This window comes from Mus caroli, unplaced genomic scaffold (assembly GCF_978045245.1).
Source record: "Mus caroli unplaced genomic scaffold, Mus_caroli_1 scaffold_17, whole genome shotgun sequence".
Lineage (NCBI taxonomy): Eukaryota > Metazoa > Chordata > Mammalia > Rodentia > Muridae > Mus > Mus caroli.
The window spans coordinates 22930810-22956901 of NW_028227272.1; the positions used below are offsets into that span (position 1 = coordinate 22930810).

General features: G+C 40.7%; 1 protein-coding gene across 2 annotated transcripts in view; it reads right to left on the minus strand.

Annotated features, from left to right (window-relative positions):
- Positions 1-26092, minus strand: part of P3h2 (prolyl 3-hydroxylase 2) — a 163105-nt gene that overhangs the window by 16931 nt on the left and 120082 nt on the right. For both annotated transcript variants that reach the window (XM_085832456.1, XM_021184956.3), the window contains exons 4-14: positions 22826-22957; positions 20581-20723; positions 20152-20241; positions 18348-18388; positions 16244-16338; positions 7988-8115; positions 7313-7408; positions 6542-6692; positions 5625-5742; positions 4242-4317; positions 1177-1317 (exon numbers count right to left, since the gene is read on the minus strand). In XM_085832456.1, the coding sequence (XP_085688582.1) occupies positions 1177-1317; positions 4242-4317; positions 5625-5742; positions 6542-6692; positions 7313-7408; positions 7988-8115; positions 16244-16338; positions 18348-18388; positions 20152-20241; positions 20581-20723; positions 22826-22957 (1211 nt within the window). The remainder of the gene's footprint in view (positions 1-1176; positions 1318-4241; positions 4318-5624; positions 5743-6541; positions 6693-7312; positions 7409-7987; positions 8116-16243; positions 16339-18347; positions 18389-20151; positions 20242-20580; positions 20724-22825; positions 22958-26092) is intronic.

The window sequence follows — 26092 nt, forward strand, 5'->3', positions numbered from 1 at the left end:
ACTTGAAGAAAGTGTTTTGAGGGTGTAGACAAAAAAAAAATTTGTTTTCAAACTCCTGCTGCTGTTGCTGAAACTGGATTTAGATTAGTTTAGAAATTTAAAGGGAAAAATATGCACATCATTTTAAGGCTAGAATCTCAGGGTCTGGGAGATGACCTTGGTTACGATGCATAGGGTCCTTTCAGAGGCCTTGTTTTCAGTTCCCAACTGCCATGTCTGGTGGCTTACTCCAACTCCAGGGGGATAGGTGTCCTCATCAGAACTCCACTTACACTCACAGATGTGCACACACAAACATAACTTTAAAAAAAGCACGTTTAGCTCTATTTAGTGCATCCCTTTAATTCCAGCACTCAGGGGGCAGAGGCAGGAGGATCCCTGTGAGTTCAAAAGTAGCCTTGTCTACATTGTGAGTTTCAGTACAACCAGTTCAACCTAGAGAGATGTTACAATAACAAGATACAAACCTTTGAAGGTGTAAAACACTTTATCCACTTTCAGCTCTTCAGTAGACTCTGAAGTCATCAGTAGACTTCTGTGTCAGCTTCAGGTCTACCCTTAGTGACCATCACACTCAGTCTCTTGAGCTATGGTGACGCTCTGATGGATATTTGTAAGCTGATGATATCCCTGAGTCAAGAGAAGGACTTGGAAGGTACTCCCTAAGGAAGCGGACTGCTTTCTCCCTGGAGTTTCTATTCTGCCTGCTGGTCTGAACTGCAGGGCTCTTGACAGATTGAAACAGTGAGTGTCCCGGACACTTCAAATATAATATTATTTTAAAATTCAACTTAATAGTGTATCAAACAATAATGGTCGTCCAGGTCTCTTTCTTCTTTCCCACGCATGCTGCATGAGCTAGTGAGAGTTGTTTGGATGCGTTTTTAACTTTACTCATGACCAGGAGAAAGTCCCTGTCTGTCTGTCAGTGGTCCACCGGTACCGTGGTACAATGGTGCCAGTGAGTTCAATAGTCAACATTTGCTGTGACAACGAAGATGCGCTAATGGATCTATTTCTGCACATGTCTTCACAGTTAGAATTCAACTGGGTACAAAACTTCTTTCCCAGCCCCTCCGCTTTCCCCAAATCTTACTGCAAAAGCCACTACAGACTTAGGGATGATGCAAAGGACTTTACAGAGTAGTCAATCCAGAGAGCCTGGTGTGGACTCACCAGTTCTCGGTAAAGAGGGTCCAGTGTAAACCATAGTGCCACAGCACAGCGCTGGCCTCTGGTGACCGCCTTCACCCCATGAGGGTTCTCCCCGCCAGACGAGAAGCTGATCATTCGGCCACACTTTGGTTTTATAGAGGCCTGAGAACAAAATGACAATTAGACTTCCAGTTCCTGTACCACGTGACCTTCTATCATTCCTTCAGTGTGATTCCTCTCCTCAGCTAAAATTTGAAGCAAGGAGCAATGGGGGTCTTCTTAATGGAATACTGAAAACAAAAATCGATTCTCATTTTTTTTACCTGTAAAATATAAAGTTTCAAAATAGCATTTCCCTTATATAATAAGAACACTTAGGTGACCTGGGTGGCAGGTCCCATATACATAGGAATCAAGTGGCATGTGCTCTGGTGACAGCCTGCCCTCTCAAGCACACAAACCGTCCACTTTACTGCACTACATCAGCTCTTCCTTCTATCAATCCATTGATGTTTAATGTGAGTGTGCATCCTGGTCCCTGTAAACCTGGAAGGGAACTAGGACATGAGGGGTACCTGAGAAGTTTTACTAGTGGCCCCAGTCGCAGTTACATGGTTGCACACCCTTGGCAGTTTTCCAGCCAAACACCTATGGTTTATGTAGTTGTCACCGTACGAAGCTTTGAATTCACTTCCTTTATGCTTGTCCATGGGTCAGACAGGTATCACGTGGTTGCCTCCAGTGGTGAGAATACACCACCCCTCGAGCTGACCCACTCACGGTTCCAGAGGTCTGAAATGACTGAAACAACAATTCAAAGCTTGCCCGCTGCTCAGCTGTCTGCTGACTATCAGCAGAGCAGTCAGTGCAGTCAGGGAACTGCTGAGGGCACCGCACTGAGAATCTTAAGTCTGAGCAAGCGTACGCCTCTGAGTATTGGAGGCTGTGGTCCTATGTCTTAAAAGGTGTGTAATAGGATTATATGTTATTTTGCATCCTTTAGGAGATAATGAGAGCTTACTTATTCCACTGAGGTTATATAAGAGCAGAGAGCACAGCAGCAGCCATTGTGTGTGTGGGAAGACAGGGGCATGCTACAGCTATGGGACTATTTCTTTCTAACCCTCTCAGGAACATATCTGAATTTTTCCTAAAACCCTTCAGTGCAATGTAAGATTAACTCTTGTCCTAGGTCTGAGTGCGAGAAGACAGAAGGAGGCAAAATCAGAATTAAGAATCCCAGTGTGTGAGTGTGAGTGTGTGTGTGTGTGTGTGTGTGTGTGTGTGTGTGTGTGTGTATTTGGTTGTATGTGTGTACGTAATAAACACATGTGCTAGTGTCCATGAAATCCAAAAGAAGGTGTGAGTCCTTAGAATGTGGAGTCTAAAGCAGTTGTCAGCCACCTGATGTAGGTGCCAGGAACAAAACAATCCTTCCATATCCAATGGGGGGGTGAGGGGAGAAAGGACCCTGCCCACTTCTCTTGAGATTGGATTCTGTTTGTTAAGGGAAAGCAGATACATGAGAATTCCTCATTTTTAAGAACTCCTACCTGATAATTTTAATTATCTATAATAGCATTAAAACTCTGCCAAATGAATGAACATGATTGAACTATTGAGCTTTCCCGGTTTTCCACTTTTTTTTTTTTTCTTTTTTTCCATTTACTTTTTGGAGGGAAGTAGATTCTGTGGTTTGTTTGTTTTTTCTTTTGTTAGGTGCCTCAGTTATTAGAACTGTAGAACTGTTCAAGCAGCACATCTCCCACCCTTTCCCGCTTTCACACAAAAGCAGCAGGATGGTATTTATCATACACTCAGCAAAGACAGAGCCAGCCCCTGTACCATCAAGCAGGGGCACTTTCAAATATGGCCACTAGATGGAGTAGAAGCAAAGGAATCCTCAACCAGCAGTCTGATTTTTTCTTTCTAGTGATTTAAAATAGGAGCCTTTTTCTTCTTCAGTTTCCAGGTTTTCAAAGTTTGGAAATAAGATGTTTTGTTCACAAAGCTCCTTCACCAGTGAGAATCCTTTTCAGGGATTTCAGCTCCAGCCCAGATCATCAATCCTGGTTTATATCCTCAGAGTCTGAAGCCTCAAACTACTTACTGACTTACTTTTTAAACAGAGTGACTCAGCATGTCTGTTTGAACATACATTGTTGTGTTCAAATTCAGGAAATATTTAAAATTATACCTGTGTTTCTGGGAACTATCTCAACAGCCCTCAATGGGAATCCTCTTTAAGCCAGTGACACATAGCTTGAGATATCACCCACTTTAAACCACCATAGCATTCCATGAATATTTCGCCAAGGAAGAAAATGGGCAAGCTCAAATTGAATGCACAAAACATAAAGAGAGTCTGCAATTCTCTTCCCTATGCACACGTCTCAGCTGCTTAGATTTTGCAGGAAGAAAGAGACCTCATAATCAATTTATAATTCATAAGTTCTTCTTTTTGTGATTTAGTGCTCTTATAGTGAGTTTGATCTTTGGTGTAATGATCAAAAGAATCTAACTATATTGTCTGTGCGTGCTAAGGATGCTGGTTTTTGAAGGCATTTTTTGACTGTTAATAAAATAGTTGACTGTGACATTTGATTTAAACACTACTGAATATAAATATCCATTTGGAGTTAAAGGGTTCATGGCTTATCCTTAATAGTTCATACCAATCTGCATGCACATGTGTACCCATTTGGAAGTTCATGCTTAGTCTAAGCATGCTGGCTACTGGAAGCCATTGATCTGTCTGTGATGTGGATGCTTTAGTGACTCGGGCTGGAAGTTCCCATCAGGTTACTTGACAGAACCTCTAGGCTTTGATTCCACACCTAACATATTTTAAATGACTGTGATGAAGTTCTTAAAAACCCTGTTTCTCAATTTGCTCATCTTCAAAATGGACTAAAATGGCGACTTATGCTTTAGTATTTTTCTTATGTATAGACCACCAGAACCTGCTTAACTTCTTGAGTTCTTGAGCTCAGAACTATTTGAAATTCAGCAATTGGTAAGATCCTGGAAAGATGGTAAGACTGAATTAAAAATCCTAAACCAATTTTAGGAAGAGGGTTACTTACAGTCACAGTTTTAGCATCCATTTCTGTGAAGATGAATTCCCCTCCTTCAAAGTCGTCATTCATATACAGGAGAGCACTGTAAGGAGGGGGTGGGGCAGTCAGTGACAATACAGACCTCAGCAGCATCATAGTAAAATACGGACGACCAGTGAAGGGAGCAGCCTGAATGGGGAGTTACCTTTGATGTTGGCCCCCAAACCCTTGACATTAAGCTCAGGAATGTCTGGGTTATATTCTGGATGCTTATTGGTTCCGTTTCCATATGGTTTTGGCCTCGTTTCAATGCTCACTTGACATTGTCAACAGTTAATCAAGCTTGATTTCAGATAGCTTCTAAATCCAGCCACATTGCTTATAACCCTCTTCTTCCCAGATATAAAAGGAACCCTGGGGGATGGGCTTTCTTTCCTTAGCTTAGGCAATGAATTCCTTGTGATCTAGCATGGTCATGCAGATAAAGACAGCACACTAAATGTTTTGAATAAAATACAACATAGCAACTGTCATGTTGTGAAATATTAATAGTCACTACATATTAAGATGCATTGTTTCATGCTAGGATATCTTCTCTTTGTGTACTAACATATCTCCTCAAACTATACAACCGTATTCCCTTTTGAGTTTCTATTTTCTTTTACTTTTTCCAACACAATATTTCTTTTTTTTTTTTTTGGAAGATTTATTTATTTATTATTGTAAGTACACTGTAGCTGTCTTCAGACACTCCAGAAGAGGGCGCCAGATCTCGTTACGGGTGGTTGTGAGCCACCATGTGGTTGCTGGGATTTGAACTCTGGACCTTCGGAAGAGCAGTCGGGTGCTCTTACCCACTGAGCCATCTCACCAGCCCCAACACAATATTTCTATTGAATACCTGGGAATTTCACATCATGTACCCTGACCTTCCAGGTCTTCCCATCTCTAACCTTTTGACCTATCCCCTGAAAAAAGAAGAAAAACAAAAAACAATTTAGTGTGTTGACCATATACTACTCATTGGTCAAACTCCCAGTGGCCAGCCCCTTAAAGAAACCTGAGTTCTTTCCCAGTGCTTCTGTTTTCATAATGGAAAAATGTAGACACGGTTCTTGGTGTGAATAATACACATGCATGTGATAATGTGTTATGTATGTTAAGGGACCATGCCTGTGTGCTCTCAGAGTGAGAAACACATGCAAAATGCTCTGCCTTAGTGAAACAAAGTGATTTAGAGAGCAGTTTGTCTAGTAAAAGGAGGGAAAATGTGCATGATGCTTAAGATAAAGAGGAGAAGGCTCCAGGTGATTCCTGGAGGACTCTGTTCCACAGAAATGAACAAGGAAGCAAGCAGAGCATCTTCCCACTTCCCTCTTCCCACCAAGGGTTGAGTAGGGGCATCATTACCTGTAGTCCCGAAAGGTGTAAGCGGGAGGCTCCTTCCAGCATTCATTGGCTTCTGGATCCAGCAGGCAGTTGTCTGCATGAATGGGGTGACTGAGGTCATTTCTTCGATCCTGCTGCCCTGCCAGAATAAGGAACAACAGCAACAACAACAAAATGAGAACAAGCAGGATGGAGAAGGGCAACAGAATCACTGCAATGTGCAACAGTTAAAAGTACAATTTGATGGTCATCTTCAGCTTCTGCTTGTCCCATGCAAAGATGGAGAGACAGAAGGTAGTTGTGTTATATAAAAATAGCCACTGAGGGACTCCTGTGGCTCAACACAACGGAACTTGGGCCAAGCCACACCTGTCTTTTAGCTATGAGAGATGGAATTCGTATACCTGGATAAATCCAGCACATTGTATGGCTTGCATAAGGTCTCCGAGAGGATGCGGAGATGCAAACCAAAGGTTTTGACTCACTCTCCATGGGGGTCAAGTGCTCTGACATAGTTCTTTCCACTCACACTGAGGTAAGGAGAAAACCAAAACTATGACTACAAGCAGGAGTGAGGAGCCCCTGCTCTCAGAACTCTTCATTGAGTTCCTCACTGTCTATATCTCTACTCTACTGGAGTCAGCAACTGTACTTTCCACCTTCCTGAGTCCCTGAAGCCCAAAGGAGAGAAGCATTTTTATTCTATCTTAGCAATTATGAGAAATGGATTTGAAGACAGAACAGGTACAGAATGAGGGTCTTTCAGAATTTTAGGAGACAAAGGGGATAGAAAATGAGTTAGTAAATTTCTGTTGCTTTAGAAAGCTAGAGTTATCATAAATGACCATTTTAGAATGTAATAAGTCCTCTTTATGCATTGTTTTCTTTCCTGTGACATGCTAGGAAGAAGATGACAAGTTCAGGTTCTGGAAACCTACCAGACAGGGCTGTTCTGCAGACCATGTGTGTATAGGAAAAATACAGGGTTGAGTTCAGCATGAAATAGGATTCCACAATTTTCCGAGCCTTCTCGCTGATGTCATAGAACAGTCTTGCACTTTTCAGTGGCACCCGGCCTTCATAACCAAACTGAAACAATAAAAAGCCAGGGATGTTGGAGACCATGGGTTTGGCTGGAGGTTTGAGACAAACGGACTCTAGGTTTCATTAAGAGAATACAGACTAGCCATCTCCGCATCAGTGAACAGGAAGAATAACTTCTACATGCTTGTGGGTTCAGATAGAACAGTGAACCACTGAAACAACTCTTTCTAACCACAATGGGAAAGTACAAAGCTCATTGCTCTCTCTTCCCATCTCCTATAATATACTCTTCCTTCTTCTCTAATACTACTTTCAGAGAAGAGAATTACTGATTTTAGAATGTTTCCATCATTAGCTCATGAGATCCGTGAAGAGAGTGGCTGCATAGTTTTGGGGGAGAAAGAAACTTAGGAAGCATGAAGCTTGGTAAATGGATAACCGAATGAAGGGATCGCCTGAAACAGCAGAGCGGACAGCCAGGGTGAAGCTCAGCGGCAGAGCATCTGCTGAGAATGAATCCTCAGCACCGAAAGCAAAAGACAGAAACCACTGACCAAGTTTCCGTCTCACAGTTGTGCCCTTCTAAATTCTTCTTCTTCAATCTGCCACTCACAAAGGCCTCAGCCATCCCCTATGAACCCAAACTGAAGGGAAACAGAATTTACTTTGAGTGCTTTCAAAACAGTTGCTCCTTCAAACTTCTCATTGGGTGTGTGGGGTGACGTTTTCCCTCGGTATCCATCACCAACCAGCATGATTCCCTGAGGAAAAAACCAATTAAAGACTCTATTAGAGACAAGTAAAGATCCACCTGGGTGCCTTTCTGCTTTGGCTTCCAGAAGCTGAGAATCCAATCCAGCTCTCAGTATCATTTAACTCCATGGTTCAGGTATAACCACTTCTAACCAATGGGGGGAATTTTTCTTTGATCATCAGTCCATTTTCATTAAAAATAAATACTACTTTAAAAAATAGAAATATAATACAAATTATTCATGTACTGGCTGATTGCTGGTTAAAATAAAGGGAAATCTCCAGTGACTCTTAAGCTAGGCAGGGCACATGCTACATGGCTACTCTCCGAAGAACTAAGCCAGTGGGAGTTTCAGATTATTCCAACCCAAAAGCTACAAAAGCACCCCCACAGTTACTGTCTTCCTCCTAAGAGCAATTGCAGCCTGATTCTCTAATGCTGCCATCAAAGCTCAGGATACTCTGGCACAGGGGCTGCCCTCCTCCAGGACACTGTCCTGCAGGCTGAGGACCGAAGGGCAAAGGGTCTTTTCCCTTCTAGGGTCAGGGTAGGCTAGCTTTTAGGGTTCCTCTTCTCTCGTCCTCACACTGGCCACACTGTGCAGCTCCCGACACTGCTCTTGCGACAGGACATTATCGAGAAGAACCCGTTGAGTCCCGTTCAGCTGTTCGGAGTTGTAGACGAAGGTGATGTTCTCGTAGAGCAGAGGGCCACCTGGAGGGACAAAGCAGAGTATCTTTCTGCTACTTCTACCCTCTGAGAGGGAGCACAGAAAACCCAACAGCCAGTCTGCAATGGAGAACACCAGACAGGCAGAGTCCATAGGAACACAGAAGCAAAAGACACATCACATAGTATAAAGCTTGATAAATGTTTAGGTCTCAAACCTGAGGACAATCTGCTAATGGAGGCACCGATTATCATATCAAAGACTGACTGACTGTCTACATCCTGAACTCTGAATTCTCCTGTGCAGGGACTAGGCTAGGTATCTCTTGTCCAAGCTTCCCTTTCTTACATAACCCAGCCATTCTAGCTAGCCTCTCACCCTTTGGGCTGACATTTATCATTCCACTGTCCTGGCCTTTCCACTTCTGGCTCTCTCATGCCTTTTCTCCTCCTCATGTGTCCTATTCACATGGCCTGCCGTGTTCACTCTGGACTCTACCACATGCCTCTGCTGATGCTCTCTCTTATATCTATAATAAAACCCTCAACCCTTTAGGAGTGGTCATTTCCTCTTTTTCTTTCTTTTTATCATTATTCAACAAACACAATATAGATTGGGGGAAAAGTAGACGTTTAGGTACCAGCTTTCGCCACAGGACTATAAGCATTTTATGTGCAATGGTTAAACCGTTGGTTTTTTATTTGATTCTGATCTTAGAAAGCAGAATTCCACAAGCTTCAGCATCTCCTCCAGGTAGATGCTCTTCTCTGTGGACCCTCCTTTGTAGCTCTGATACAGCATCACAACCAACTCCTTGCCTGAAGATTCCTGCTCTCTTAGTATGTGTGCCTCAGATCTGGCACCAAGATTTCTTCTGCATGGGACTCAGACATCAGGGAACACAGCATCCCCTGGTATCCCCAGTACAGTTGACAATGTGCTCTTGTATTCATGCGAGTGTTGCCTGTGGTGTTTTAGAAACGTGAGCCCCACATAGGCTCCTTGGAGCATGAGTTGGGTGTGGGGATGCAGCCTCTGTTAGTGAGAAAGGCAAAGCAGAGACTGAAGCAGACACACTGAACAAAGAAAGCGAACAATTCCTTCCCCCATTATAGTCAGGATTATAAGAACCAGATACATTCCTGAAGGTACCACAGCTCCCTGAGGGAGGCCAGCTATGGAGGGCACAGAGAGTCAAAGGGCACTGCCAGGGGAGTGAAAAGGCATCCACTGAAGGAAGAGGAGACACAGAAATGGATGTTTCCTTGATTGCTATGAGCAGATTAGTCAAACCGGGCAAAACCACTATTTGTTAGTCCTGTTTGGATCTGAGTTCCCGCCACAGTCATGGCCAAGGGAGTTCTGAAAGAAGGAGGTAGAGTTCATCAGCCTTGGGCTATGCGTAGCCATTTGTTATAGCAGTTGCTCCTGGAGGAGCATCAGTGCTGACAAGCTATCTTGAATGGAAGTTTTCTTCCTCGTGTGCAAGCCTGAAGCCATGCCTGTATTATCTATATTTATGTTTCATCTAACTTAGTGCCAAAAGTTATGAAATCAAAATAAAGCAGGAATGTAAAAGAAACTGTGTCCAAATCAGGAATATTAGTGAAAAAGATTGATATTACTTTGATTAAAATAAAATACCAGATTCCACGTGAACATTCTCCTGAAAGATTGAGACTAAGTTATTTGGGTATATTTCATTTCTTGAAGTATATTGCTGTGTAAGGCAGTGTTTTTTTTAATTCCATTCTTTAAATATTGAAACTACTATGAAATCTTTGTGAATATGATGAATTTTACTTTTTATCTGGCTTGGGCTGACCACATTATTTAAAGCCTATCAATTTGATTTATTGTTAATCTTTAATAATTAAATCAAGCTATCAGTGTGAATTGACCTTCAGTTCCCCAATCAAGATACACATCTAGAGTGGGACTCAGCTAAAAGACAGTCCTTCAGATGACCTAATCATTGCTTCCATTAATTTTTAAAATCTAGTATCAAAATTTATAAATGTAGAATTTCTGGGATTCTGAGACTAAATCCATAAAGTCCGAGTTTTCAGGACCACATATTTTATAGAAAAATGGTAAGTAGTTTTCTTTATAACTTGATGTTTCTTAGAATTTGTTGCACCACTCACTTATAAGTGGATATTAGCCATAAGGTACAGGATAACCACACTATGATTTATAGACACAAAGAAGCCAAATAACAAGGAAGGCTGAAGGGAAGAGGCTTGACTCTCATTCAGAAGCAGAGATAAAACTGATGTCAGAGGTGGATGGAAGGAGGAAACTGGGTGGGAGAGGGGGTAAGGAGAAAAATGAAGAGGGGGAATCAGGTATAGGGAAAGAGACGGAGGAGGGAATGGGAATCAGCAGTGAACAGGGGAGGGGACATCTCTAGGGCAAGCCAGAGACCTGGGATATGGAAGGCTCCATGGAATACATGGGGGTGACCGAAGCTAGGGCATCTAGAAGTGGGACATATGGAGCCTGAAGGGGCCTGTAGCTTATAGCCATACATGACTCCCAGTGGAGGGATAAGGACACCAACCCACCCAAAAAACCTTTGACCAAAAATGTATCCTACCTACCAAAAGCGCAAGGACAAAGATGGAGCAGAGACTAAAGGATGACTGGCTCAACTTGAGATCTGTCCCATGGGCAAGAACCAATCCCTGACAGTGATGCTCTGCTATGCTTACAGAACCTAGCATAACTTTCTCCTGAAAGGCTCCACCCAGCAGCTAATGGAAACAGATGTACAGACTCAGAGCTCAGGGAGTCTTGTGGGAGAGTTTGGGGGTAGACTAATGAGCCCAAAGGGGATGGAGGTTCCACAGTAAGACGAAGTGGACCCTTGGGGGTTCCTGGAGCCTGAACTGTCAACCTAGGCTCCCCTTAGTTATAGAACAGATGCGTAGCTTGGTCTTCATCAGTCAATCTATAAAACCTATTTTTATGGAAAATGTCACATGCAGTAAATCTATAGAATTCATCTTTTTGGAAGGTATAGTCACATCTGATCTTTATTTACTGTATTTTGTTCTTTGAGGAGATTTATATAACCTTTTTTTGTTCACATGGGATTGAGTTAATTATCACCTGGAAAGTTTTCACTAAATTGTGCTGTGCTTAAATATGCTTAAATAAACTACTAGAGGGTCAGACTCCCAAAGCTTGAATGAATGCTGGCTACTTAGTTGTGCTGAACTGAACTGCCTTCTTGCCTCTTACTGATTGTTACTCTGCGGGCCTCGATGGTGGCGGACATCCCATACTCTGCTATTGAGTCTCTGCCCCATCTCCCTTCCATGATGGACTGTGAAATGTGATGTGAAACGACAAGCTGAAATAAAGCTGTTTTTCCACAAGTTTCCTTTAGTCTTGGTGTTTTATCACAGCAAGATAAGCCCTAACTGAGATACCAGCAGGATAATTGTAGATTTATGAGAAAACATTTGCCAATATGAAATTGAAATAGAAGAACAGAGTTTTGTGAACTAGATTGCTTTGCAAATTGTCAAGTATTCATTATTTTCTGGTTTGAAGTAATTTACTTGAAGATAATAAGATTATTCTTAAAATACAAATCTTAACATTACAATGCTAAAACATTTAGAAAAAAAGTACCACCCAAGTTCTGTATAAGTGTTTGCTGTTATTATCATTACTATTGGATTAGTTAGCTGTAATTAGAATACTATATTGGATGCTAGTATCAATGTTACTAAGCTTGCCTTGATGGAGTATATTTAGAAGATGGGTTTATAATATTGGCAGTACTCAGTCCTGTGACAAGTAACATTCAAACACCATGTGAAGGCAGGGGCCCCATGAAGTCTTAAAAAACTGAAGACACTGAAAAAAGTAATATTTGAATCCTGCTTTTCCCGAACTCATTTAATTATCAGAGAATGTTTATAATTCTGAACAGAAAGTTATCATACTTAGAAAACAGATGAAAGAGAGGGAGAGAGAGAGAGAGAGAGAGAGAGAGAGAGAGAGAGAGAGAGAGAGAGAGAGAGAGAGAGACAGGAGAGAGAGAGAGGGAGAGAGAGAGAGAGAGAGAGAGAGAGAGAGAGAGAGACAGGAGAGAGAGAGAGGGAGAGAGAGAGAGAGAGAGAGAGAGAGAGAGAGAGAGACAGGAGAGAGAGAGAGACAGGAGAGAGAGAGAGAGAGGGAGAGAGAGAGAGAGGAGAGAGAGAGAGGAGAGGGAGAGAGAGAGAGAGAGAGAGAGAGAGAGAGAGAGAGAGAGAGAGAGAGAGAGAGAGAGAGAGAGAGAGAACCTTGGCATTCACGGGGATGTCATCAGTGCAAAGATGACTTCCAGTAGCACACCAGACAGAGGAAGATGTGAAAATTATAATAAAAATGTACTCCAATAAGTTGTGGTTCCTGGGGCCTGGTTTGATGGCTGCTGCCAACTGTTAACCACTGTGCAGGGAGAGTTAGTTAACCAACTTAATTCTTCTCTCATTCATAAAGTATGTGCCTGGCTCCGGTTCCCTGGATGTAACAAAGATAATGTAGAGAAGTGCGCCCTTGTGTTCCCTGTTTGTGGTTCATGGCAAGAGCAACAGTATTCCCATAAATATCACATGTCACTAGACATGGGGCAGGGTGCAAGATAATAACCCTTCCTTCATAGGTGATTACTGCAGGGAACAGAGGGATTAAGGAGTGACATTTTATAGTGTGGTTCCTATCATAACACATCCTGAAAACAAGCCCTCCTTCCGAGTCCAAGGGCAGCATTATTTCTGCCATGTGCCCAGTCACTCCGGAGTCATTAGTGAGTATGGTCTTTGGAAAATGGGTGTGAAAAGAAGGAGTATGTGACAGAGGTGTCTTCATCAAGTCATCGTGAATGTTTCTTACTTGGGGTTAGTTTCAAAGGTGGCCCCCAGTGACTGTCCTCTTGGTACCAAAGAGCTGTCCTGTGTGAATATTATTTAACACTATGTCGAATAGATGACAGATTCTTTACAGCATGTGCCTGCTGTCTTGACCCTTTGGCATCTGCTTTCTGCCAGCCGCCAGAGTGTTCTGGGACTGGGAACTTTATACCTTGCCACTAGTCTCAGTTTGGGTTGTATTCAAGTGTCTGGGGGACACTGAAGTTGTGGTGAAATAAGAAATGTATGTATATTTTGTTACCAGTTCCTAGTTCAATACTTAAAACACTTAAGTTTTCCAAATAATAGAAGTATATTTTGTCATTCATAGTCTTCATAAAGCCCACGCTTTATGCCAATGAAGTGGTGCTTCCCTTGTATCGACTCCGAACGGGTCTAGTCCCCGAAGGACTAATGATCAGAGGGTTATAAACTGCACTCTGGGGGATGGGGGATGTGGAAATCAGGCTTTGTAGAAGTCTTAAGCACCAGGTTTCTATAAACTTTCAGTGGAGATGCTGGGAGGGTAGTAATGCAGAGACTACAGGGAAGATCTGTGGCCTGGCTCCCTTATACCTTGCCCCATGTCTACTTCATCTGCTCGTTCATTTGTATCCCGTGCTGCATCTTTTATGGAAAACTGCTAAGCATGCTTCTGGATTCTCTGATCATATCTGTCAAATTAGTAAAATCCAAAAAGGATCATGGCATCCCTCATTTGTACCTGGTCACAAAACGAGATCAATCAGCATAGGTGACTGCCAACTGTGGCTTTTGTTGCCTGAAAAGGGAAGTGGGGACAAGCCCTGTGCCTTTGGGATCTAATGTTCTCTCCAGGTACAGAGCACTGGAATTAAATCTGCGATGTCATGTTGGTGGCTTCCCGATATCTGCTCAGTGACAGTGATGGAAAGCATCCCGTGTACCTTCTTACAGAAATGCCTGCCTTCATGGAAACAGGGGTGTGGTTTTATTTATCTTTCATATTGGCAGGTTTCCAGAATACATCCTGAGATCCATTTGTTAGTTCAACCAAGAGAACTATGGAAATGGTAGCTTTGGATAACCAACCAATCATTACAAAAGATTTCCCCCTCCACCCATCCTGCTAACCTTAGTTACCAGACCTTGGATCCCTTGGTAGCTGAAAAAAGAGAAAAGCTTTGAAATCTGGCAAGTGCACTGGATTCTGAAACATTTTCATCAAAGTACTGGTACATTGGCACTCACTTCCTGGGTGGCTTCTGAGCTTCAAAAGGAACATGAACTCCGGCTGACTAGGAAGCTTTCAGGCTCTGGGCTCTGTAGCTACACACTGAGGTCTAGGTCAGAGCAGTTGAGCCTATCATCCTGTTTACTGTTTCCAACCAACTCAATGTAAGTACAGGAAGGAAAGGGCTGGGAAATCCAGGACCAGCAAGAGCCAGATGTTTCAGAGCAGCCAGGGAGGTGCTAACCAGCTCTCCTGGGGACAGAAGGGCAGACCCCTGGATGCATGGACTTTGGTTTCTTATCTTACAGCTGGGGCTGTACATAGGCAGCTCCAAGTTTATACGTTCAACAAAACTGGAAACTGAAAATGCTAAAAAAAAAATATTGTGTCTCTATCTAATAACACATATCCATGTTTTCTTGTCCTTGATCTTTAGAGAATATACTATAGCATATGCAAATTTGTAATATGTGCATAGCACATTATATTAGGTATTATAAGTAGTTTATGGGTGATTTAAGGGATGCAGGAATCTGTTGAGGATAGCCCCGGGGCTAATTATATTTGATGTGTATTCTGTTCTTCTGTGAGGGATTGCGAACAAGGAATGAGTCAGCACTCAGCTGATTTCCTGTAAACCTTCTTTCCATCTTAGTTTATAAAATAAAGGCTAGAGCCAGTGATAGGGCAGAGAAAGAAGGGAAGGTGGAGCTGAAGGCTTTGGGGGAGAGAGAAAGAGAGAGAGAGAGAGAGAGAGAGAGAGAGAGAGAGAGAGAGAGCGCATGGAGGAGGAAGAAGAAGGAAAGTGAAGCAGAAGCACCTGGCCTGGAGAAACCACAGGTTCTAAGGGGTCTCTTAAATGGGGAAGATGGTAGTATAGTGGTAGGTCTGCCCAATCTAGGCGCACAGCGTGTATTTATATTAATTGAGTTGTGTTTCATTGCCTGGGTTTATTTGGGTTGGAGATTTACCGCCACACGAAGCTGCACAGGTGTTCTGTCAATCTTATGATATTTTATCTCAGGGTGTTAGGCTTTCTCAGACTCTGATATCCTTAAGATAAGGTCAGTCCTGGGACTAACCCCTGTATATACTTATAACTGTATTTTGTCCACATGACTTATACTTTATGCTATATTTTAGGTATAATTATTTATAATCAATGCAGTAGGTATTGAAGAAAATATGATCATCAGGTTCAAGGGCTTGCCAGATGTCACGTATTGTGAGACATTTGAGAAGTGACTAAATTGCCTCTGGTGAGAGACTGTTATTATGAAAATGAAGGTACATGAGTTTGGTTGAAAAATAATTGGTGTTAGAAGTACTGGTAATATTGTCAATGATACTCTTGCTAACAGTGTATTATTATAACGATGCTTGATTATGTAAACAACTGCTTGGGGCAGTACTCTGCAATTCCACTCATTTTGTTCTTCTGTGACCAGGCATACAGCATTCTGTTCTATTTATCTCTATGCCTGTGTCCTGCTTGTTTTAGCCACTAGACCAGCTCTCTACACATGCCTATAAATCACTCTGAAATATCTTTAGGCTGACATTGTGGATCAGTTTTAGGCTACTTACACAGCATGCACAAGGCCCAGCATCAAATTTCCACATCATATGTATTTTAAAAATAAAATTTATTTTTATTCAAAGCCTCACTGGAATCTATATTATTTAAGTATCTCAGATAAACTATTGTAAGATCCGACTTAACTATGTCTTTTCCAAGATCCTTAGATGCGTTGACTAACCCACACTATCTAGTAATCTCTCACTGGCTGAGCAAAAAAATCAGTCTGTGACCTCTCTATCCCTCAATTATTCAGCCAAGAATGGGGAAGACCACATAGTCCCTGACTAATTCAAATTATGGAAGGAGTATTTGGAAACACTTTCTCCACGATAGAGAGATCTGAGTTCAGACATTGACAGATGTAGTCTTAATCTTATAGAGAAATGCATTTGACCTCCATCTCTTAAACAGTTTCCACATTCCATGCTCTTCCTTGATCCTTATAGAGGTAAAAGCTTACAAGTTCTTACCTTCTCTTAGGTCTTGACCTATCTTGGGCGGTGACTTCTTTCCCATTGACAATCCATGAACTTCTGCCCCATCCATATTCACTCCTGAAGGGACTCTGTCCATTCAAAAAGATTGAGACTGAAATTTCTCATCAAATAAAACTGTCCCAAGGCAAAGAACACTGTATTTACATAGGCTCTGATTCTGAACTGCATCCCATTCACCTATCTTCCTAAATCAAAATATATGCTGTGCTTTGTGTGGGTCTCTCAGTTTCCCCCCTGATGCTGTGTTGTTTTTTTTTTAAGTCTTTTCTTTGATCTTTTATTACAATTAATTTCACTATCTTCATATCAGCATATTGTCCCAAAGAGAAAAGAAAAAAACAAAAAGATTGTGTGCACCTTCCTAATTCTCCATGTTACATTGTTTCTTGAACATGGGACTGAATTATGCATCACTGAATAATGCTCAAGTGGAGATAATCCATGTTCTAATGTAATAGTAGGTTCTTGACTGTTCTAAGGAGAAAGACCCAGTTTGTGTCAAGCTTTCCAAATGCACCCGTGATAGTAGATAGCCTTTCAGTCTACACAGACATGGCACGTCCAAACACTCCTATATATCCTATATATTTTCTTCCAATTATATTATGTCACCCAAGGGCTGATTGACTGCAAGATTCTAAGACCTGAATCTTCCAGTTTATTGTGGCAAAGCCATAAGCTAGTGCCCTCCATTGACAGTGGTCCCTTCCATTGACATGGCCTTTCACAATTTGAGAATAGGTTGACTGGACTGTGTCATCCTAAACAGGCAACTCAAACATGGATAAGCTTGAGTTATTTAAAAACAGGTTAGTTGACTTCAATTATATTAAAAATGGTTTTTCTTAATTTCAATTTGCTTAGTAATAACACACAGTTCACTATAGAGAAACATGACCTTGATTTCAATTTAGTATAGTAAGGGAATTTACCATCCACAGGCAAATTTTGAATATGCTCAAAATGTGTTGTATGAAAATTTCAAAGAACAAAAGCCATCTTAAAAAGGAAATTTTATAAAATTTGTTAATAAAAATAACATCCAGCCTTGTGCAATGAGTAATCACAGAAAACTGGGAGAACTCTTTGGCTAACTTCTTCATTTTAAAAAAGAATCTCCGGTCTTGGTGGCGCATGTCTTTTTTTCTTTTCTTTTCTTTTTTTTAAAATTAGGTATTTTCTTCATTTACATTTCCAGTGCTATCCCAAAAGTCCCCCATACCCTCCCACCCCACTCCCCTACCCACCCACTCCCACTTCTTGGCCCTGGCGTTCCCCTATACTGAGGCATATAAAGTTTGCAAGACCAATGGGCCTCTCTTTCCAATGATGGCTGACTAAACCATCTTCTGATACATATGCAGCTAGAGACACGAGCTCTGGGGGGTACTGGTTAGTTCATATTATTGTTCCATCTATAGGGTTGCAGATCCCTTTAGCTCCTTGGGTACTTTCTCTAGCTCCTCCATTGGGGGCCCTGTGATCCATCCAATAGCTAACTGTGAGTATCCACTTCTGTGTTTGCTAGGTCCCGGCATAGTCTCACAAGAGACAGATATCAGGGTCCTTTCAGCAAAATCTTGCTAGTGTATGCAATGGTGTCAGCGTTTGCAGGCTGATTATGGGATGGATCCCCGGATATGGATGTCTCTAGATGGTCTGTCCTTTCGTTTCAGCTCCAAACTTTGTCTGCGTAACTCTGGGTTTTTAATCCCAGAAATTGGGAGGCAGAGGCAGGCGGATTTCTGAGTTTGAGGCCAGCCTGGTCTACAGAGTGAGTTCCAGAACAGCCAGGGCTGTATACAGAGAAACCCTGTCTCAAAACAACAAAACAAACAAAAAACAAAAACGAACACAAAAACAAAAACAAAAACACCTCCACATCCAGGAGAAAAGTAATTCCTTAACACCATACAGAAGTGAGTGGGCAGAGCTGGATCTAGGACAAAGCTCCTAACATGCAACTTCAAGGATAATTCCATAGCTTGCACTAATCTACTGAGTTGAGTTCCCGGCACCATCTCCTGCCCTGAGCATCTCATCTCACTGTAGTCTGTTTTGCAAATGGAGGACTCACCGGTTTTCATCCTGCCGTCCTCCATAGCTGATCCAGTAATTCTGTTTACAGTTGAAGAAAAGGTATATACATTTAGTACTAAAATGCCATTTATAGGAATAAAAATTTAAAATACTCCTAATAAAATACTTAGAAAACCTGAAATATTCAGAAACTTATACTCTGTATTGACGAAGAGAAGGCTAATACAATTTTGCCAAAGACACCATGGATAACAAATGAATCAAAAGACCATATGGAATTAGTTAGGTGCTTGGTCCTCTGGTTCTGGATAGAGACTTGGAATTTGATAACAGAAAGGGCTTCGAAGATCGCTCAATGCAAGTGCTTTGTGGCTAATGACTAAAACTTGAATAAAGAAATCCAGCTGGATTAGTTATCTGTACAGAACCATGAAGTAGGTGTTATATTTTGGGGTCTCTTGGGAAAATACAATTCTTCAAAATACTAAGTAGGAACACATATATGTATTATACCAGAAATATTACCTTAAAATAACCTAATTTTAAAAAGTGTTCTGCTGCCAATAAGACATAATTAAGAATCAATTAAAATACACTATAATTAATGTTTCCATCAACATGCTAACATGAATATTGCATAAAATATTCAGTAATTAATAGATAAGTGGAAAAACTTATATCTGGGTAATTAAAGAGGAAAAAATATTATGTGAAAAGGAGAAAATAGTATGAGCTGCCTTCAGAAAAATAGAAGTTAAAAATAGCGATGACATAGCATTTGCAGTTAACATATATGAGGAGTGTGGATACCTTTCCTCTTGTAAGGTTGATAAATTTGTACTTTCCTATATCACTAGAAACAATGAAGATATCAGAAACATTTTCTTTAGAAAATAAGTTAAGTTTCAAGAACTTCCAGACCCCATATTCTTCTTGCAATGGGAGTCTTCTCTTTGGATTTATTTGAAGTAATAGTTTAATAACCATGGTCCCTGGACTATGTATTTTTGAGAGAAATCAGAAATAGTTGGAATATCAAAAGAATTGATCTATAATAAATCTATCTAGGTAGCCAAAATATTTTAAATCCTTAACAACCTGAAGAACCAGGTAAATGTTTCATGAAATTAAAAACAAGAACTTGCATTAATCTATAGCACGGATGCAGTCTGCAGAGGGCGCTGTGCCACGGGTTGATCAGAGGACAACATGAAGCAGAGAGAGGACAGTACAGAGGCTGACTCATGACTCAGCCAGTGCCTTCTGAAGATGGGGCTTTTTTAACCCATTAAAATGCATTAAAAAATCAAAACTTTTACATCTAAATGCTAGAAAACTGAAACAAGACAGGCAGATAAATCATGCACAAGATATTTGCTTCTGACGTTGGCTCTCAGCCTCATGGGAATGTATCAAAATCTTTAAAGTTCATCGCCTGTATAACATAAAGATTCCTTTCAACTGCTTAATTTAGAGAGGTTATTAGACTCTTCCGCTAATGTGGGTGGGGCATTAATATTTAAATATCTACCAAGAAGATCTTTTAAATGGTAGCTTTATTATTTTTCAAGCTTTCATAATTATTTCTTAAATTAATTAATTTATTTATTCACTTTATATTCCTATTGTAACCCCTGTTTTCTGCTCTTAATGGTTAAGAGCACTGTCTGCTCTTCCAAAGGACCTGGGTTCAATTCCACCCATATGACAGCTCATAACTGTCTATAATTTCAGTTTCAAGGGATCTAACACCCACACATTAATGAACATAATATACAATTAAATAAGTTATTTTTTAAAAATATTTTAAATAGCAGCTCGTTTTCTCATTTTATTTTTACCGGTTCAGCATATGAAAATCCCAGGCCCTCTGCAGCTAACTTGATCAGTTCAGCTTCAAGTTTATGACGTTTGACAAATGCTGTTAAATCCTAGAAAGAAATAGAATTCATATTTAAATAACAACTAAGAAATGTGACAGATGCTCAAATGGAACTTTTTGTTATAATAGTCAGTGAGCTAACATAAAGATCAGAGTTGCAAATGTGGTCCCCTTGGCAACAGGTTTGTCACAAGATTGCGCCTATGAGAAATATGCACTTCCAATATGGAAAAAAATTTGAAAGAATTAAGATCTGGACAGCCATTAAATCTCTATGTATCCTTAAGGACAGTGCTTATTTTTGTCATTGTTGTTTGTTTCTTTTTAATCAGTTCTCCCTGAAACACACTGCAGTTTAAAGAGATTTCTCTCAGAACTCTAGTCTCACCTCTCGGGCCTCAATGGATGCTGGATCCGTGCTGTCATCCAGCAGACTCTCATAGAAGTCTACATTGTCCAGGACATCCTCATTGTCTGGATGGAACATCAGGTAGGCTTTGGCACACTCCAAGGCTTTCACATATTCACCAACTGGAGAAACAAGGTGTTGCCACATTTGAATCAGCCAGATCTGCCCAGATGACTTCAGAGGGAAACTTCAATGTGTTTCTTGATGTCAGCATTGATGATAATAAACAGGAGACAAACTAAGGTTGAGCTAAATGGCCAGAAGCACTTACACAGATGGTCAGACAGTTTCAGGTACTTAGTCGGGAGGACCTTTGGTGGCTGGACACTTTGCAGAAATCCTCTACAGTTGCTATTAGAAAATGCTTATTGGTAATTCCTGGAGCACTATAGCAAAAATGTGTGAATTAACTGGGACTTGTTTTGTACTGTGTGGCCCATGTAAATATTCTGAGCATGGATTTCTAATATGATGATGATAATAAGCACCTGCCTTACCTAGTTTGCATTCATTGGTCATGGTGCGCACTAGAGTAATCACTGTCATGGTGCCAGGACAATAAATAACACTTTACTCTTGGAAAAAGAGGGAGTTTGCTAAGGCAACTTTAAAATGTTGGTCTGAATCCTTCTTCCCCTCCTCATCCTCCTCTTCCTCAGCATCACTTTAAAGGAAAAATATTTCTTTGTAGCTGACCTGATAAAAGGCACTGATGCTGAAGACAGGGAGAAATAACAAGTGCATTGAGCCAAGAAATCGTGACCTGTCAAGCAGCCAGTCACTTCTCCACAAAGGGAAGATGTGGACATGATAGTGACTTAGGTGATGTGACTACTATTAGTTGCTTTTAAGTGTGAGAAGGAATATTCAATATCTCCTCTTCAGTAAAATGGAAACTAAAGCTATTTTGAATTACTAAACTTTACCTAGGGGATTGTGGGGTATCTAAACATTTTTTAATATATTCTGAGGAGGAACAGTGGAAACTACAGTCCATATGGAAGGAAAATTTGGCAATGTGAATCAAAAATACAAATGAATGAACTATTTGACTTGGTAAATGAACCTCCAGATATTATCCATTGAAATATGTATATAGATATGCAGGGACATGTGTAAAGTATTATCCACTTGAAAGGTCACTGAAGTCACAAAAGATTACAAACAACACACTGTCCCTCAATAGGAAGATCATAAGATAAGTTCTAATACAATGGTATCCAGGAATAAAGAAAGAGAGAGCAGGAAGTTCTCTCTGTACTCATCTATTAAACCTAGACAATAACATACTATAATTTAAATTTGACCCTCAAAATGATAATTTCCTATGTCTAACTTAGTGAAAGTCATCTGGCCAGTATTAATTTAAAATGATACAGAAGATAGTATAAGGGGCTGGTGAGATGGCTCAGTGGTTAAGGGCACTGACTGCTCTTCCGAAGGTCCTGAGTTCAAATCCCAGCAACCACATGGTGGCTCACAACCATCTATAATGAGATTTGACTTCCTCTTTTGAAGTGTCTACACTCCAGAAGACAGCTACAGTGTACTTACACATAATAATAAATAAAAAAATCTTTAAAAAAATGAAAAGCCGGGCGTGGTGGCACACTCCTTTAATCCCAGCACTCGGGAGGCAGAGGCAGGCAGATTTCTGAGTTCGAGGCCAGCCTGGTCTACAAAGTGAGTTCGAGGACAGCCAGGGCTATAAATTTTTCTTTGTTGAAAAACAAACAAAAAACAAAACAAAACAAAAAACAACAAAAAAGAAGACGATAGTATAAATAATGCCATTTTCACACAAAAGAAGAAGGAAAATTCTGTGATTGCCTTTGTATAGAATTTTGGAAATATTCATGTCCTTGGTTAAAGGACGTGAATATGTCAGTGGATACAGAAAGGGAGGTATTTTTTTAATAGTATTGGTGCTATAATGCAGTCTAACTAAAAATGAGTTGAAACAAACAATCTCTTAGGTTGAAAAAGAAAATTGGCAAGTCTAGTGTAAGTTTATGATCTTAACACAGGAAATCCCGTGCTTCATCCATTGTTAGGGTCCTCTTGCCTTACTCTGAGATACAGCCCAATTTTATGGGGAAAAAAATGTGCATAAGCCTGTGTTGCTTTGGTGATGAAAGCAAGCAGGAGTCTGGATGGTGGCCAGAAGCATACAAGTATGACATGAAAACCCCCCATGGGTTTTCATGGATGACCTCCTCTTTACCTCTGTAGTAGGCAAACTGGAGGTAGTCATAATGCAAGGGAAGAAAGTTCTCGATTGGTGAGAGGCGGCCTGGGCGGGTGGCGAGTTCCCTCACACATTCATGCTGACAGACCAGAACCTGCATGTAGTGATCTGGAAGGCAAGAGAGAGAGATGTGTCCTCCAGCTGTTGCAATCTTACCTTAATCAGGGCAGACCTTCTACAGAGCACACATTATTTACCACACCTCACTCAGAAAGAGAGAAGAGAACTCTCTCTGTCTTATCATTTCCAAACATGAAACCCTCACACAGACAGTGACATCATTTTCTCCATGATCACTTGACAGCACTTGGTCCCAAACCTCCAGTTTACCACACTTCCTGTGCATAGAGCTGAATATGGACTTTCTCACTAGATGCTTCGAGCTTCTCTTTGAATACTTCAGAAGGTCTGAGATGCACTAGAATTGAGATTGGATTTTTACACCCCATGGATGTTCAAAAGCCATTCAGAGATGAAACATGCAGCATGCAGAAAGTTCCAAACTCCCTTTTCCTGTCAATATATTTCTAAAGGAGGAAGTAAAATGATATTTCCTGATACCTATTGCTCAGAACCTTATACTACCCAATTATAGATAAGGCTCTTGCCTAATACTGCATATTCTAATATGTGGGATACTGTTTGAACAGAGAGTGCCAAAGTGGCAGAAAGGAAGACAGCTGAAGAATTAGAATAAACACTGTCCTCTTGCACTCGCTTCTGTGGTTGCTGTTCTCATTTAAACTAAGAAAGATGCTGAAGTGCAGAGTATTCCATGCCCCTGAGCTCTCAGCTCTATTTTCTTAAGACAAGAGCTAGAAAAAACAAACAGCTAGTAACATGAGGAAATCTTCTCTTCCTCTTTGCCTAACTTTGAATTCTATCAAAGATGGAGGCAATGTGTTCCAGGGAGCTAATGCTTCATTCATCCTTGGGCTGAGTGGGTTCTCTGGGGATTGAGAAAATCACTTGACTTCATGTCTACACAATGTAATTGGCCACAACAGCTTCTTTCAAGAGGTCCTCTGTTTAGTCAGAGTTCTTCTTGGATCTTGGAAAACTTGCAGACTGAGTAAGGACACAGGAAGGAAAAGAGCACTTGGCAGGGTGAAGGCAACCAGTTTCTAGAACCTGGCTAACTTGAGCCCATGTAGAACAGCTAACAGAAACAGCACCACAATCCACCATGTTTTGCTTCTGGTTGAAGATGGGGAGAGAATAACAAGTTCTATGTATACAACCTGAAAGTTATGAATAAAACATGAGCTATGTATCAAATCTTAGGGGAACAATGAACAGCCAACTGTAGACTCCTCCACAGACTTAAGACTTCATTGCCTTCAAACCTGTTTCTTCTAAACTCCAGTGACAGGGAAAGGGAAAGGTAACAATGTACCCACCAACAACTCAAAATTATATTGTCAAAACAGAGTATAAATAGTAAATAAGAGCAACTAAGTTACCCTTGGCTACACAGAGCAGATGATGGGAAAATCGGTACCAAGTAGCCATTTGTGCTTTCCTCCAACATTAAATCTCTCCTAATCCTACAATTCAAGCATTATAGTTTTCCTAATACAGTCTCTATTGTAAGTGCCAACTTAACTCCTAATTGAGGTCACCTGACTCCAGAAAGCATTTGCAGGGTGAAAGCCGACATAATAGTTTTATTTGTTATATTCTTTTCTGTTGAATATCATTGTACAATTAATGCATAATAATTAATTAATTAATTAATGCAGTGGTAAAATCCACTGACTGTGGATTTGTTTTGTCTACTTATATATCCTTTCCCAGCAGCCAATGGGTTATAGTAACTTGACCAACACTAAATACTAACCCATAGTGATTAATTTCAGTAATAGGATCTAGATTATTTGCCAAGACTTCCATGGCCACAGACAGCAAAGATGCTGAGACAATGCACTGGGGGTAGGGCACATCATCCCATAAAAGCACAGCATAGTTAACTGCTAAATATCATAAAGAAAAGGCTAGATCACTGTCCTTGCAAAAGACTATATATTGAGAAAAAAATCAGTAATTAGACCATAAATGACAAACAAAATTTACTGTTAAATGAATCACCGTTAAGGCTTACAGAAATACTGAGGAGTTAAAAATGTCAGCTGTCCAAAAAAACCCAAAACTTTTGGAAAATAAATCCTCAAAATAACTCATACAAGTATATTGATTTTAGGCAACTTAAACTTACATTGGGTAACAGAGTTCTTCATAGGGTGATAATTTAATGTAGTGATGTTGACTGTAATAGACATATTGATTCTAGTTTATACTTTGTAGCTATCCTCTAATTAGCTCCTAAAAACACTCCACATTTATTTATGGCTGACATCATCACAAGCACAAGGCATTACTAACACATTGATCTGTGCACAGTTATGGGGGTATTTATCACATCCTTTATCCTTGCCTTCACTAACACATTCGTTTAGCCAATATTTATTAAGTAGCTCAGGGATTTTCTAAAGATTGAGCAGTGAACAAGTTAGGACACCAGTCAAGGGATGCTGGAAAACACCTTAAAGATTTGCAAGGAAAGGAGAGTGAGCAACTCATCCAATGGCTTCAAGGACCTTAGGAAGGCAGGAATGAAGAAAGAATGTGAACGCACACACTGAAAGTCCTTAAAGGGTATGGGTTTTATTCCAAGTGGAATGAAAGCCACAGCGAGAGGGAATTTATGTACAATAGCTCTGTTAGTACAGAATGTGGGCTCTGTATTGGCGCTCAGTCTACACTGCACACCACGACCAGGAAGGAAGTAGTCACGGGGGCTTAGATAAAACACGGTTTTGATTTAAGCTATGGCAAATGGGGAGACTCTGTAAGTGTAAAGTGCCTTGTGAAAGAAGAATTTGTCCATGTTTGGCAACAAATAAGAGTTGAGGAAGATGTCAGATTGACAAGTAACTTCCTAGGATTTGGTTCGAGCCACTAGGTAGGTGCTTTGGGGGAGATAAGGACACTCTAGAATTGGAAGGGCAAACTGACTTTGGTAATTTCCAAGTCAGCTGAACTCCGTTTTCACTATGTATGTCTTGGAATATAATAGGTCATCAACACATATTTAAATAAAGGTTTGTTATTAAATAAGTCCCTGTTTAATTGGGTTTTGATTATGTTGACTTTAAAAGTACCCGTTCTCTGTTTTAAGACAGCTGGGTCTGATTTTCAGATTGTTTCTAGCCACATCACATCAACCAATTTTTCACCTAAGGG